Source organism: Hyperoodon ampullatus (assembly GCF_949752795.1).
Source record: "Hyperoodon ampullatus genome assembly, chromosome: 4".
NCBI classification, from domain to species: Eukaryota; Metazoa; Chordata; class Mammalia; order Artiodactyla; family Ziphiidae; genus Hyperoodon; species Hyperoodon ampullatus.
In genome coordinates this window covers 145,436,167-145,452,080 of record NC_136917.1, presented here as the reverse complement: position 1 = coordinate 145,452,080, position 15,914 = coordinate 145,436,167, and the positions used below count along the sequence as shown (strand labels likewise).

Here is a 15,914-nt window from a genome sequence, read left to right as displayed (position 1 = left end):
GCTGTGCTCCGCAACAAGAGAAGCCACCACAGTGAGAAGCCCGCGCACCGCAACGAAGAGTCGCCTCCCCTCGCCGCAACTAGAGAAAGCCCATGCGCAAAAAAAAAAAGAATAAAGGAAACCGTTTTCTACAACAAGCAATTTTTAAAATAAAGTTTCCTATAACAAACACTCAGGCTCAACAGATCTTGAAACTATTAAAAACAATCTTTCAATAATACAGGAAAACTCTTTGCCCTTCTTAGTAAACATCCTTAAAAACACCTTTGGGATAACAAGATATAGAATGAGTATAGTTTTAATAGTTTTAACTTGTATTTTTATGGTAGCTGTATGCAAATTTCACAAACCTTTCTCTCTAAAAAAGGATAATTTTCAAAAACAACTTGATAAACAACTTCTCATTCTCTCTTAGGGTTTCTACTAAAATAAGTTGTAAACTCTCATTACATTTAGTAATTTAATCAAGGGCCAAATTTTAGATTTTGGGGGCTAATAATATTTAGCTCCACATTTTACAGAGAGACAGACAACAAAGGAATTGCAGCTGGGTAAGGGATGTATAAGCAGATGTCCCATCTGGCTGCAGATCAGGCAAGAATGCAGCTACATCTCAGCTGAAGTCAGTGTAGAAAAGGATGACAGCCCCAGAATCAAACTGAACTGCCCATCTCCGAAGACAGGAGGGGGAGACTCTGACTGGGGGTGACTACTGCAAGGAAACACACCACCAAGAACTAACTCTAACGCTCCACGGTTTGACACCACAGAAGCCCCCATGGAACACAGATAACATCTCAGGAAGAAGTGGGGTAAACCCTGAACTAAGCTCAAATCTTCAATGATTGTGGGAAAAGAAAGTAACTAGGGGAAAAAAAAAAGTAACTGAAATTACCTGGAATTAACTGACTAGGTTACACTTTCTATTGTCAGACCACATGGGACTAACACTGAGCTCCAGTTCAGAGTCCTTATCTTTCAGCAGAAACCACCCAGTCTGTCCAGGTTTCGTACTATAAATAAGCCTGAAATTTATGGATTTACAGGGCAGGACTCCTTGGGAAAATATCACAATTATAAATATTAATAAATATTAGTATATTTAAATTGTTTACCATACCGTTACCGAGTCTAAGCTCATACTGCTTGCTGCACTACAGGCCAATAATCGAGAAATGAGTTCTTGGGGCAAGGAATAACGACTTTATTCGGAAAGCCCGCAAACCGAGAAGATGGTGGGCTCATGCCGCAAGAACCATCTTGCCTGAGTTAGAATTCAGGCTCCTTTTATACTAAAAGGGGAGGGAGTAAAGTCAAACACTTCCTGGTTCCCATCAGCCTCTGGAGGGCATGTGTTAATTTCTTCCTCCCTGCAGTCATTCACAGGTGGGCCTGGTCAGGACGTTTCCTGTTAGCTAAAAAGAGGTATTTTAGCTTAATGCTCATTACCAGGGAAGCAGGGTTCTCAAAGATGGGCCATTGTGTATAATTTAAGGTTAGAGGCAACAACCCTTTAGTGATTAACTTGTAATAGAATACAAAAGGTTCTTCCCTATTTCAATAGCACGTAAGTGACTAGGACATCTCCATACCTTCTGCATGACTTTTCTTGCCCATCTCAACTGCAAGATGTACCACTGTGCTATAGGAAAAGAACACCGAGCTGCCCGGAAAAGCAAGAGAACACGTTGAAGGATTCCAGACACCTTTTGGCGATTAGCTTTTTCAGCTTTTAAAAGAAGATCATCACCATCTTCCTAAAAAAAAAAACAGTAACAACAATTTTAGTAGCTACTAAAACTTAAACTTAAAATGTTAAAGTGAAAATAAAGATAGTGCTTCTCAAAGTAGAATACTCTTGGACATTTATAAAGGAAGTTTTGAGGCATGGCCTCAGAGATTAACTATAGCTATTTCTAGTGTCAAGGAAACACTTCTCTCACCTCAAACAATGTAAAGGGATAAGTCGACCCTAATCCCAAGTCTTCGGCTACAACAGTTGAAGCCATCACCCCCGACTCCATGGGTGGAATGTTACAGAGAAAGCTCCTTTCAAAAAGAATGACTTTTCCCTTCCTCTTCTTGGAAAAATCCCATTATATTTCAATGTCACCTCCTCTGTGAAGCCCTCCCATTCTGTGCTACTATGACACTTTGCTCAGACTTCCATTATAGCTTTCACTAATCTATTCTTGCTGATTTATGTATCTGTTTCCCACACTACTGAGAACTACCCAGGAGCAAAGGCCTTGTCATATAGTGCATAGAGTAAACTCCAATATGTGGTAGGATCCAACAAATGTTTCTTGAATAAACACAATTCAAGTCAGTAGCTACAGATTAATTTCCCAGAGAATGAGATAATGTGAGTACTGTAAACATTTGCTTCCCCAACCTTCTCCTACCATTGTCACTTAAGAGTATTCAGTTTTTATTTGGGTATCTGCCCCTCTCCTACGTAGCCAAATGATTCAAGGAGAGCTGATCCCATATCCCTAGCTGCCAAGGAAGGCCCTAGTCAACTGGCAAGCAGTACCTTGTATTAGCCCTAGCCAAGGTGTTTGATTTGAGGACAAGGAAGTGACCTCAGTCGGTCTTACAAGAGTAACTCTCAGTACTCTTGCTTGGAATGCTGGGAGAGAAATACTTTTACTGCTTTTCTTTCTCCCCTTCCTACTCCCTTTGGACATAGACAAGGTATCCTTAGAAGCTACTGGCAGCTATCCTGCTCCCACAAAGGGAGCCAGCCTTAAACTGAAGCTGACACCTTAGAAAACAAACTAAAAGAAAGAGCCCAAGTCTTTGGTAACATAACTGGGCTTCTCAATTATGCCAGCCAATATTTACCAAGTTTTCTGTTACTTACAACCCAAAGGGTTCTAACTGATACAGAGGGACATTTAAGAGAAATCCTACCATTGGAGATTATTTTACTAAAAAATAATAAAATGAAGTACTACTAAGGATAGTTACCAAACTAATATCAGCATAGCATATCCAAAAATATCTTAAATGCTATTTCTAATTCCTAAACCAATATACGGAAGACTCAGATACGAGAGGAAAGAGGAATTACTGAGAAATACCATGGACTACTTATTCTTTCCATTTGTAATATATTACACCTGAAATATCAACAAATGAAATATTTTAACCTACTGAAACGTAACTTGAAATACAACAATGAGAATACAGCAAATAAGTCTAAAAAAAGAAAAAGAAAAAAAGTTGCTAATTCTGGGCTTCCCTGCTGGCGCACTGCTGGGAGTCTGCCTGCCGATGCAGGGGACGCGGGTTCGTGCCCTGGTCAGGGAGGATCCCACATGCTGCGGAGCGGCTGGGCCCGTGGGCCATGGCCGCTGAGCCTGCGCATCCGGAGCCTGTGCTCCGCAACGGGAGAGGCCACAGCGGTGGGAGGCCCGCATACCGCAAAAAAAAAAAAAAAGTTGCTAATTCTGAAAAAGTAGTAAAGAAACAATACCAGAATCAATTTAAACTGCTAATTGAATATTAAAACAATTTAAATGTAAATAATTTACATTAACACTTTAAATCCTAAAACCAGCTATGTTATGATTTTCAATAAGAGCAGAGGAAAAGCTCCTGAGAGGAATACAGTATTGCTATTTATAAGACAGAACTATCAATTGAAAAGTGTAGGAGAAAAAAATGATCTTTCAACAAAGAAAAATCAAACTAAGTCTTTCAAAAGAGGCACAGACAATGAGATGAATAAAAGACTAAAATAATGTATGGCTTGGGACTTCCCTGGTGGTGCAGTGGTTGAGAATCCACCGGCCAATGTACGGGATACGGGTTCAAGCCCTGGTCCTGGAAGATCCCACATGCCACAGAGCAACTAAGCCCAAGCGCCACAACTACTGAGCCTGCACTCTAGAGCCTGGGAGCTGCAACTACTGAGCCCACATGCCACAACTACTGAAGCCCGCATGCCTAGATCCCACGCTCCACAACAAGAGAAGCCACCGCAATGAGAAGCCCACGCACCACAACGAAGAGTAGCCCCCACTCGCCACAACTACAGAAAGCCCGCACACAGCAACGAAGACCCAACACAGCCAAAAATAAATAAATAATAATGTATGGCTTCTAAATTCTGACATTCTTTTTGCTACCCTAAACAAATGTTTATTTTTTAAAAATCTGGATACAGAGAAATATCTCTTAATTTTGTTTTATTATTGAAAAAATTTTAACATTTATTGAATGCTTACTATGTGTCCTAGGCCCTAAAGTAAAAGCTTTTACAGGATATCTCATTTAATACTCTCAATAATGCTGTCAGAGGTACTATCATCTTCATTTTACAGATAAGGAAACTTAAACATCAGTTTAGTACATTGCCCAATATTACACAATAAATAAACAGCAAAGCTGGAATCCAGAAGTTAGCTTCAGAGCCTGCATTTTTAACTTGATGATTATTATCAAGTTGATTATTTTAAAAATTGGACAAAATCAACTTTAAATTAATTAAAAGATTAAGCACTAAGCTTACTTCACTAAGAATAGCTGGCTGAGGACAATATAATGGAGGAGCTGGAAGATACAAGCCGACCGGCACTAAGCCCCACAGTCTCTGACTGAAGTCCTTGGCAGAGTTTATCAGAAGCTGAAATGTCTCTGAAAGAATATCTGCATCAGCCATAACTGCTGCTTTCAGTACTTCCTGCACAGAACCAAATAGCAGATCTGCATCTTCTTCTTCAATGGGATCTAGCAAATACACAATTAGGTAAAGTAGTTAAAATTTATATTATACTTTTCATGCTATTTTGTAGGATAAAATTTCATATCTGAAAAAGCTGATTGCCAAAAATGAACATATTGGTTGACATGCAAAACACCCAAACTTCTAGACAGAAACTTAATAAAGGTTCTCTTACTTTTAAGATTATAGGTAATCAGAGCACAAAGACTTTTCCAAAATTATACGAGACACTGTAATAACAATTATATAATAAAAATATTCTTGGAATATAGTCGTGACTCAAAAATAATAATAAAAGAAAAAATATTAGTGGGAAAAATAAAATGACAAGAAAGACTCCAAAATAATATACAACATTACATGAAGGCAGTGAGAGAGTAATTATTTTCTTTTTCATAATAGTCCATCACAGTACTTTTATAATAAAAAGGACTTGTGAAGCTAAAAAAAAACCCAGAAATATACAAAATAGTCATACAGTACAGCTTCAATTATATAAGTGTATGTATATATGGAGACATGTTCCAGAAGGCAAAATGCAGAGATGCAGGTGGCAGAATTGGAGACTTACGCACTTTTATATTAGGAAATATTTTAAGCATACTTGAAGGTATAGAATATAATATGAAAACACTCACGTACTGACTTTTCATCCTTGTCTGATATTAACATGTTTCCTACATTCAATTTCGATTAAAAAAAATGTTGCAAATACAGCTGAAATTCCTTAGGTACCAAAAATATTTCACTTCCTCTCTCCAGAGGTAGTCACTATCCAGAATTTGGTGTGGCTCTATTGAAACTCCTATTAGACATATGCTGTGTCTTCCACCACATTCTATACAAAGTTTTAACTTCTTTCATATTTTCCAACTCTTTTCTTTATATCTATACATTTTTATCTCTCTCTATATATTTTTGTGTGTGTGTATATATACAGAGATAGATCAAATTCATTTTCCAGTTCACTAACCATCTGCTGAGTTTTTTTGTTTTTAAATCAGTTTGTTGAGGTATAATTTACATACACTAAAATTTATCCTTTTTAAGTGTACAGTTCAATGAGTTTTGTTTGTTTTTTAAAATATTTATTTGGCTGCGCTAGGTCTTAGCTGTGGCACGTGGCTTAGTTGTGGCATGCGGGATCCAGTTCCCTGACCAGGGATGGAATCTGGGCCCCTTGCACTAGGAGTGCAGAATCTTAACCACTGGACCACCAGGAAGTCCCCAGTTCAATGAATTTAGGCAAATCTATACAGCCTATAAGAACACTTTCATCACTCCGAAAAAGTTCTTATACCCTTTTGTTGTCAACTCCCCCCTTACTCCCATGTAACCATTGATCTGTTTCTTGTCCCTATAGTGTTGCTTTTTATAAAATCACATAAATGGAATCACACAGTGTGGTTTTATTTCTGAGTTCTTTCATTCAGCATAATGGTTCTTCAAGTCATCCATGTTGTTGCATGTTATCAGTAGTTTGCTACTCTTTATTATTTATTATTCCATTGTACAGATAAATTGCAATTTGTTCTTCCATCCACAAGTTGATAAGCATTTGGGTTGTTTCAAGTTTTTGGCTATTATGAAAAAGCTGCTATGAACATTCATATACAGGTTTTTCAGTGGACCTATGTTTTTATTTTTCTTGGGTAAATACCTAGGGGTGGAATTCACTGACTTCTCTTTGTTTCTGACCCCTGGAAATTTCCCTTACTTTCTTTAAATCTTAGCCTTTAAATGCATATCTTTATATTTTATCTAGAAACACACTGTATCTATGTATTTACTGTGGGAGAGTTTTCAGATCATCTAAAACAATATATTGCCAGAACTGGAAGTTCAGACTGGGAATTTTTTAGTCCTTTTTTTCAAAATCAACTTTCATGTAGATACATTATCTTTTTATTTACTTAAAAAAATTTGACAGAAAATTATCAAAGAAATTTTCAGTATTATGATTTCCAAGTATTATGAATTCTTTCCAGAAAGAGAAGTTATAATTAATAAGCTCTAGGAATCTAGAGAAGTCTTACTCCTTAATGGAGACAAGCACTAATAAAACAAAACAGCTATCCTGGTTTTATCATTAAATATATGACTTTAAATAACAGACTTCATTATTTTTTGTCTAAATTTCCCCATCTTTAAAACAGACGAGTTTTATAGGGCTCCTGGGTAAATCTATACATTACATGTAATATTATATTAATTTTTTATAATACCACTCAGAACTTTTCAAATTAAAAGCAAAAAACAACTCTGATTTATGCATTAGGCAAGAGGTCTAAGTACGCCTCGACGTCTGAGATTCTACGATTCTATGACTGCAAAAGAAAACAATCTATATGCAGCAAAATACCACTAGTATAAAGAAATGTTATGTATGGAAAATCAGAATATCATTCAGATACTGAACATTGTATTTTGAACTGCATCAGTTTGGGGTGCTCCCATTATTAAGAATAAATAGCAAAATTTTATTTTTGATAAGCTTATTACTTCAAAGCATTAAAATATGTGTGGGTACTTAAAAGCTTTTTAAAATACCATAAGTTTTATATTAATTAAGCTGATACATGTGTCGACCATACATAGGTAACACACCTGTAAACTGTTTGTATTTTGAGCCCATTTCATTTTTTGCTTCCAAAGAGGCTGGCTGACCTAAAAAACACTGCAGTTTTTCCTGGAAAATCTGTGCTGGAGTCATATTTAATGGTAGATTCAGACCCTTCTTCCTGGACCTGAAATCACATCAAATTAAGGGAAAAGAATACAAATTTTGAAAAAAGGAAACATACACACATCAAGAGCTAAACATGAAATTTTAAAGAACAGAGATATTCACTTTATTCATCCTGTATTTAGACAAGAAATAAGCAAGGAAATACTGTATTAAGGATAGTATTAAGGCTTTCCATAATTATGGTACTAATATATCTCCTCATTCTTACCTCCCACTGCTGCCCTACATATGTACTCTATCCAAACCAAACCAAACTTGCTTTTGCCATATGCCTTTGCTCACATTTGGAATGTTCTCTCACCCTACAGCTACTCAGTTTGTCAAGATTCCATCTTCCCTTCAATGCCCATCTCAAATGACATCTCCCACATAAAGTATTTCCTGTCCTTCCCTCACTTGATATTACTGCTCTCCCTACTGTACCACGGGCACTTTTCTTACCATACTATGAAAATTGTAATAATGTTTTGTCCTATTTTCTCTATTAAACTATAAATGCCTAAGCATAGAAACTATGTACCATTTAAGTTTACAATCCACTAAAATACCTGGCATAGAGCTTGATACAGAGTTACTTAATAAATAAACATATATTGAATTACTGAATTAAAAAATATAGAAGACGCAGCAATACCATAACCTTCAGAATAGTTAAAATATAGGGATTAGTTTGATTAGCTTAAAACTCAAATCCTGTTTGGGAAAGACAAACTTTCCCATTGACTATAGGCCCTTTGAGGGCACTACTAACAAATTAATGTGCTAAACAGATGTTTTAACACCATAAGTAAGCCTCTGATCTGTCCAATACAGTAGCCACTAGCTGCATATAGCTTTCTAAATTTAAATTAATTAAAATTAGATGGAAAATCCAGTTCCTTGGTCTTACTATCCACATTTCAAGTGCTCAATAAATACATGTGGCTAGTAGCTATCAGACTGGATAGCACATATAGAATAGTTCCATTACTGAAAAAAGTTCTATTGGACAATGCTGAACTAAGGATTCCACAAAATGTGTAAATACCAGCAATGAGTGAAATAAAAAATATTTTAGATGACACCATCATACTTTCCTAAAAATACATACCTTGTGAAATTGCTATCATGTTTACAGAACAGTTGCAAGGCCACACCAATGGAAACAGACGTCTTCCAGTCTCCAAGTTTCTGTGCCAACCACACAGCTTCTGGAACCAGGCCACCAATAAATAATAACTCAAGGGCATATTCAACTGTCCACACATTAGAAAGATTCTGCGCTCTAACAACACTGGCCACCTTCGAGTGTTGCAGAGGAATAAGTCGAAAGGGCTGCTCTGTGAGTAAATTAAAGAAAATGGATTTTACAGTTATATATACAAGAACTCATATCTCCTTTCATAGATCTCTTCAATCAGTAGTTCCTACACAAAACCACAACAAGGAAGATACATACAAAATGGCCTAAAACAATGCTTAACGTACTCTAGAATAGTTTTTTTAACATTGAACACTGTGTCTCTCTAGTGGGTCATGAAGCAAATGTCAGCATTCCTAAAAACATGAAACAGAGTAGACACAGAAACGAAAGAGACAGTATCAGAGGGCATTACACAAAATAAAGGTAAATAAGTACAGTTTAATGAAACTTTTTGGTCAGATAATATAAACGTACACACACACGTAAATGTACCGGTCACAGTGTACAGTTTACTACTGTGGGCTGCTCTGAAATATATAGCTATTTTTCCTACTGCATTATGAAATCTGGAGGGCAGAGACTGCATTTTACCTGACTTTTCATTCCTCATAGTGCCATGGGATAAAAATCTAGTTTGAGGTAATACTCAAGCATATGAAATGTTCAATGTATTAGTGTTTAACAGAAAGTAGAAAACTGTGATTTTCAGTAATCCTGAACAAATGACAAGATTTCAGTCTGGCCTGAGATTAAATACAAAGGGTAATAATATCTTTCTCCCCAGCCTTCTGTATCTTTCCCTAATTAAAGTAACTTGAATGAGAAATTTGAAAATACTACAACAGAACTGTTATCTTTTAAAAAATACATATTGCTAAGATTTTCACTCACTCCCTCAAAATAAAACTGGTAATTAGTATCTGTAGGCTTTTGCTCCTTGAAATGAAATGATGAGTTTCTTATGTGATCTGCATAGGCTCTGCCCACAACAAGCACTAACATTTTAGCTCTTTGACAAAGATATGGAAAGAAAGGAAAAATTTAGTCAATTGATGACTGTTTGATTCTGCATAGGCAAACAGCCAGGAGATTGATGAAATTTTTCCAGTTTTTAATTTACTATGAGTAAGGCACTGTACCATTAAAAGAACTTGAATGATTTGATTTTCTGAAATTTTTACTGCTTTCACACAGCAAACATCATACCAAATAAGCAACTCAAATCCCCAGTACGTTCTGCCACTAGTTCTGATTTAAAAGATTAACATGAAATATATTCTAAGTCAAGCCTGCTAATATCATTTTTCAAGACAGAGGGAGATTAAAGAAATTAAAGGATATATAACAAGTTTCAGATATTTAAATTTTCAACAATCATAGTCTAGTCTCGGGCATAGGAAACGAACACAAAGTCTTCTCTCGTACTCTGTCCTCTAACTGGGAAGATATTTATGTAGGGAATAAAAAGGTGTGTCTCTGAGCTTTTATGAATGTTTATGAATCTGCCCAGAAACAATTCAATAACTCTGCCACTTTTCTTCACAAAGTGTGATAAATATCAGTCTCCCTTAGGTATGTAAAGTCATCTGTAAAGATAAAAATCATTAGCAAAGAGCAAAAGTCCTATAAATACTGTAGGACAGAAAGATAAGAAATTGAGATAAATCTTCTGAATATCAGGATTGTACTTTTTTTTTTTTTAGATTTTTCTAAAAACCACATGAGGGCTTCCCTGGTGGCGCAGTGGTTAAGAATCCGCCTGCCAATGCATGGGGCACAGGTTCGAGCCCTGGTCCAGGAAGATCCCACATGCCGCAGAGCAACTAAGCCCATGCGCCACAGCTACTGAGACTGTGCTCTAGAGCCCACAAGCCACAACTACTGGGCCCACGTGCCACAACTACTGAAGCCCGCATGCCTAGAGCCCGTGCTCCGCAACAAGAGAAGCCACCACAATGAGAAGCCCACGCACGGCAACAAAGACCCAACGCAGCCATAAATAAATAAATAATATATTTTAAAAAATAAAAATAAAAACCACATGAGTTCTGCCTCTCTCCTTCAGTAAAATTATATGGATTAAGGATACAATTTGTTATCAGAACCATTATCACCAAAAATAGGGAGCACAAGTAGTAAATACCTCAGTTGTGACAAAATAAAGAGAGCTTAAATAAAAAACTATTGTAATAATTAGTGTCAAATGTACAAGGAAATAAGTAATATCCAACTGAGAGGGGTTCAGTCAGAGGAAAGCATAAAGGTCAGAGAAAGAAGCACAGGCTGTTCTCAGGGAGAAAAGGAGGGAGCACCAGCTGAAACTGAGTTAGTGGCCAATGGAGACGGAAAGGGGAGAAGGTAGATCCTGGAAAATCAGAGCACCTGTTTCTCTGTTTACACCAGTTCCCTAAGAGAAGCCATCATCAGGTCAGGGCCAACTTTTCTTCCCCAGGGAAGCAGACACCTGTGGAAAGGAACCTCTAGACAATTTCCTTTCTGATCCTACCTTACATATAAGGCTCTCTGGGGTCTAGAAGCTCCTGAAAACCCTGATGACACTAGAGTCTAACACTACTGTTGAAGCACCCAAGTGGGTGAGGACAGTCCTCCACTCCCACCCACACCCTGAGAAAATTACATTAGAGCCCGAACACATAGTTCAAAATCCACAGTCCTGTGATTAAATCTGATGACCACTTGTGGCTACTTCTATTAAACTTCTAATTATATTACAACTTGTACTACTCTAATCTATGTGTGCCTTGTACCTGTTTATCGGTTCATGTTATTTCCTGCTTAAAGCCCTCCAATAACTTCCCACTGTACCTAAAATAAAATTCAGATTTCACACCCTGGCTTACATCACCTGGCCGTCTATCTCTGTCTTCATCTCACACCACTCTCTACCTCACCCTCTGTGCTCCAGCTACACCAGTCTTTCAGCTTCTCAGACACATCAAGTTTGTCCTTGCTCTAGAGCCTTTGCACAGGCTCAGCTTATAATGCTCTAAGTCCTATGCGTCCATGGCTGGCTCTTTCCTGTCATTAAGTGTTCAGCTTAAATGTCACCCCCGCAGAGAGCTCTTCCCTAAAGTCACCACCTCAACTACCGACTCAGTCACAATACATTTCTCTACTTCAGTTCTCTGCATAATAATTATCACCATTTGATAGATCTTTGTTTATATATGCATTTATTTAATTTTGTGTCTCAATCTATTAGATGTACTTCCATAAAAGAACAGGTATTTCATCTGTTTTGTTCATGGCAGTTAGGATAAATCTGTTCCAAATGTCAAGACAAGACAAAACTACAGATGTTTTCATATTATTAATTTCATATGGTGCAAGCTAATATATTTCCAGCACCTACAACACTACTTGACACATAGCAGGCACTAATAAAAATTATTGGAATGAATGAATATCATAGAAATCTGTGTACATGTTTACTTCCATTAGGGTAGGGCAGTTACCTCACGTAGATTAGGTACATTTTGACTCTATTAGTGAAATGATTAAGTAGAGCAAAGAAAATGATCCAAATAAAATTATAAAAGTAAAATGTCCAAATAAAATTAAATTCTAAATTAGCATACTCAAAATTTGTTAAATTACCACATTTTTATAGCCCTTTAACTTTATAAATGCCCATGTGTCCAAAATTTGCAATTTAAAAATACACATTCAATAAAAACAAGTCCAAAGCAATTACCTTTCTCAGATTATATTCATTCGTAAATAGTCACTTGTGTATCTCCTTAGCGTTCAGGCACTGAGCTAGAACAGTTTTATTTCCATAGACTAATGATCACCGTATAATATGATTTTAAATATTATGTGCAAAAACAAGGGGAGAAGATTATTTGTTTACCTGTTTTAATATGAAGAGGAGGAAGAACATTCACATGGTGAGGTGGCAAAATGCAAAGCAGCCGATTGGTGAAATAGGCAGCCATGAAGCGAGCCATGGACTGGATAACCCTCACTGCCACTTCAGGATGAACATTTCCAATCACTCCAAACTCACAACGAGACTTCTCAGGAACTGCAGGATACACCAAATGACCAAAGGAGATTCTGATCAAACTATCAAAAGTAGTAATATTTAAGTTCCCAACATTATACAAGAAGAAAATTATAATTACAACTTTTTTCTGAGATGAACACCCATGGCCTACACAAGTTAATTTATAATAGCTATCTACACTTCTTGAAGACAATAGAACAAAAATAATTAGCTCCTAATTATGAGCACATACACCTAGGAACTCTTTTAACCTCAAGCTACTAGTTTTATCTAAAAACATGGAAGGATCTATACAAACAATCCAGCCGTAATGGACTTGCAAGTTTAGCATTTCATTATTTATTTTCCCTTCTTTCTTCCCTTTCTAATTTTCTTTCTTTAATGAAAGGAGGCAGGGTTTACTACAAAGATAATCTGAAAAGCACCAGAGCAATGATTCTTCATGCTTTTTTCTGTACCGTTAGGTCTGGATATTATGATATACTTCCATTAGTAAGAGTAAGTCCTTACCATAAGATTCTTCTGGGAGGTATGGACAAAAGGAACACGTGGAGTGGAGGGAGAAGGCAGGGGAGGGAGAGAGTTACATCACTATCTCTAGGGTGATTCTGACATAAACTAGTAGGAGCAAACATGTGTCATCCTTATTTGAAAATCAAAACTCAATAATATAAACTGGCATTCAGATATATGAAAATAAACAGTTAAAACTATTAAACACAGATAAATACTAAGTTAACATTAATTTTTATAAAATGTATGGCCCCGACAATGGCAAAGTATCTTTCTTTCTCAGAAGTCACTTGGGGGAATTCCCTGGTGGGCCAATGGTTAGGACTCCGTGCTTCCACTGCAGGGGTCCCGGGTTTGATCCCTGGTTGTGAGAACTAAGATCCCACAAGCCACATGGCACAGCCAAAAAAAAAAAAAAAAAAGAAAAAAAAGAAAGGAAGTCACTTGGTAGGTATTCACAATAATATTAAGTTCTATATGTGTATGGCCATTTCTATCTTGTCACTTCTTGGAGGCTTGTGCCTGGCTTCCTCCGGACTTCACCCCATGCTTCTTATCCCTTTGCTGATTTTGCTTTGTATCCTTTCATTGTAATGAATCATAGGAGTGAGTACAACTATATACTAGGCCTATATACTAGGCCCTGTGAGTCCTCCCTGTGAATCCCTGAATGTGGGGGTAGTCTTGGGGACTCCTGACCCAGTAGGGATATGATTAATATACTCTAAACAATTGTCATTAAAAATTAAAACAAATACATTACAATAGGTTCAACTTATCTTGAAATTTATTATGTCATGACAATACTACTGAAAAAAAAAAGAATATCAGTCAGTTAAAAAGTCACACATTAAAAAAAAAAAAGTCACACATAAAAGTCTTCCACTCATACACAGCTACCAGTCCTTTTGGAGGGAAATTTGACACCAGGCATCACAAGTCTTAAAACCATGGATGCTCTTTGATCCTGTAACCTCATTTCTCAAAATTTAACCTAGAGATATTATTAGTAATGTTCACAAAAATTTATGTACACTACAGCATTATTTAAAATATCAATAGTAAATAGGTGGCACCAATCTAAAATGTGCAATAATGAGGAAAAGGCTTAATAGGTTTTTAAAAAGAATATTATTTACATTGGAAAATATTCATCATAATATTAAGTTTAAAAGATTACAAAACAGAATATACATATATAAATGTATATAGACAAAAAGTGGTAGAATTAAGTGATTTTATTTTCTTCTTTAAACCTTTCCATATTTCAAAATTGTCTAAAATGAACTTGTATTACTTCTGTAATGAACACAAAAATTTAAAAAGACAAATATCACCAAAAGTAAGAAATCTATAAACAGTGGCTGCATATGACATCACTTATATGTGGAATCTAAAAAGATGATACAAATGAACTTATTTACAAAACAGAAACAGACTCACGGACATCGAAAACAAACTTATGGTTACCAAAGGGGAAAAGTGAGGGGGAGGGATAAATTAGGAGGTTGGGATTAACAGATACACACTACTATATAAAAACTAGATAATCAAGAAGGACCTACTGTATAGCTCAGGGAGCTCTACTCAGTATTCTGTAATAACCTACATGGGAAAAGAATCTGAAAAAAAATGGATATACGTATAACTGAACCACTTTGCTGTATACCTGAAACTAACACAACATTGTAAATCAGCTATACCCTAGTATAAAATAAAAATTAAATTTAAAAAAATGCAGAGAAAATATGATTACCAGAATAAAAATGTCATGGTATTCTACCATCTATCTCACCTCAAAAAAACAAAACAAAACAACAGCAACAAAAAAAACCAGTGGCTGAAGCCAAAGAAACTAACACTGTTCTGATAAACTAGTGAAAATCAAAGAAAGGGTTTTATGTAAGAGATGGGCCCCATTTCTCCAACTATTTTTAGAAGCCTTTGTAAACTAACTTCTTTTGATCACTATTTTCCAAGAGTAAAATGATGTTCTAAACCAATAAATAATCAGTTATTAGGAAAAAAACCAAAACAAACAAACAAAACTCCATTAGAGTCATGAACTCCATTTAGAAAGTTCTGATATATTGAGCCTTTCTGACACATTCATACGCATAGTATACATCTAACGGTCTATGACCGTATAACCATTGTAACTATATTATGTGTTCATTCATATATATCTTTTTTTTTTGTTGTTGTTGTTGTTGTTTTTTGCGGTATGTGGGCCTCTCACTGTTGTGGCCTCTCCTGTTGTGCAGCACAGGCTCCGGACACGCAGGCTCAACGGCTATGGCTCACAGGCCAAGCCGCTCCGCGGCATGTGGGATCCTCCCAGACCGGGGCACGAACCCGCGTCCCCTGCATCGGCAAGCGGACTCTCAACCACTGCGCCACCAGGGAAGCCCCATATATATCTTTTACTCTGGTTACTGCTTAATTTAAATACACCTCTTTAAAAAGGACAATCTAAGTATTCTGCAGCCTATTAAGCAATTTTAAAAAGACTCAGAATACCTCAGAAAGTGATTTTCATCACTTTACTAAACAACCTTAAGCAACCATTAAAGAAAATATAAACATATCAAGGAAAAGTACTTGGGTAGCTGATATTATGTCTAACAAATAGGGCTGTGATACAACAATTGTATCAGTTCAGCAGGCAATTACTGCTAAGCCTAGAGACCCAAAGATTAAAAACAAA

General features: G+C 36.4%; 1 protein-coding gene across 1 annotated transcript in view; it reads right to left on the bottom strand.

Moving 5' to 3' along the window:
* CPLANE1 (ciliogenesis and planar polarity effector complex subunit 1) overlaps positions 1-15,914 on the bottom strand; it is a gene marked incomplete at its 5' end in the record, with an annotated part of 139,460 nt that overhangs the window by 107,934 nt on the left and 15,612 nt on the right. The window contains 5 exon segments of the mRNA XM_079703531.1: positions 1,593-1,757; positions 4,520-4,737; positions 7,340-7,479; positions 8,572-8,800; positions 12,539-12,712. Of these exon segments, the coding sequence (XP_079559657.1) occupies positions 1,593-1,757; positions 4,520-4,737; positions 7,340-7,479; positions 8,572-8,800; positions 12,539-12,712 (926 nt within the window).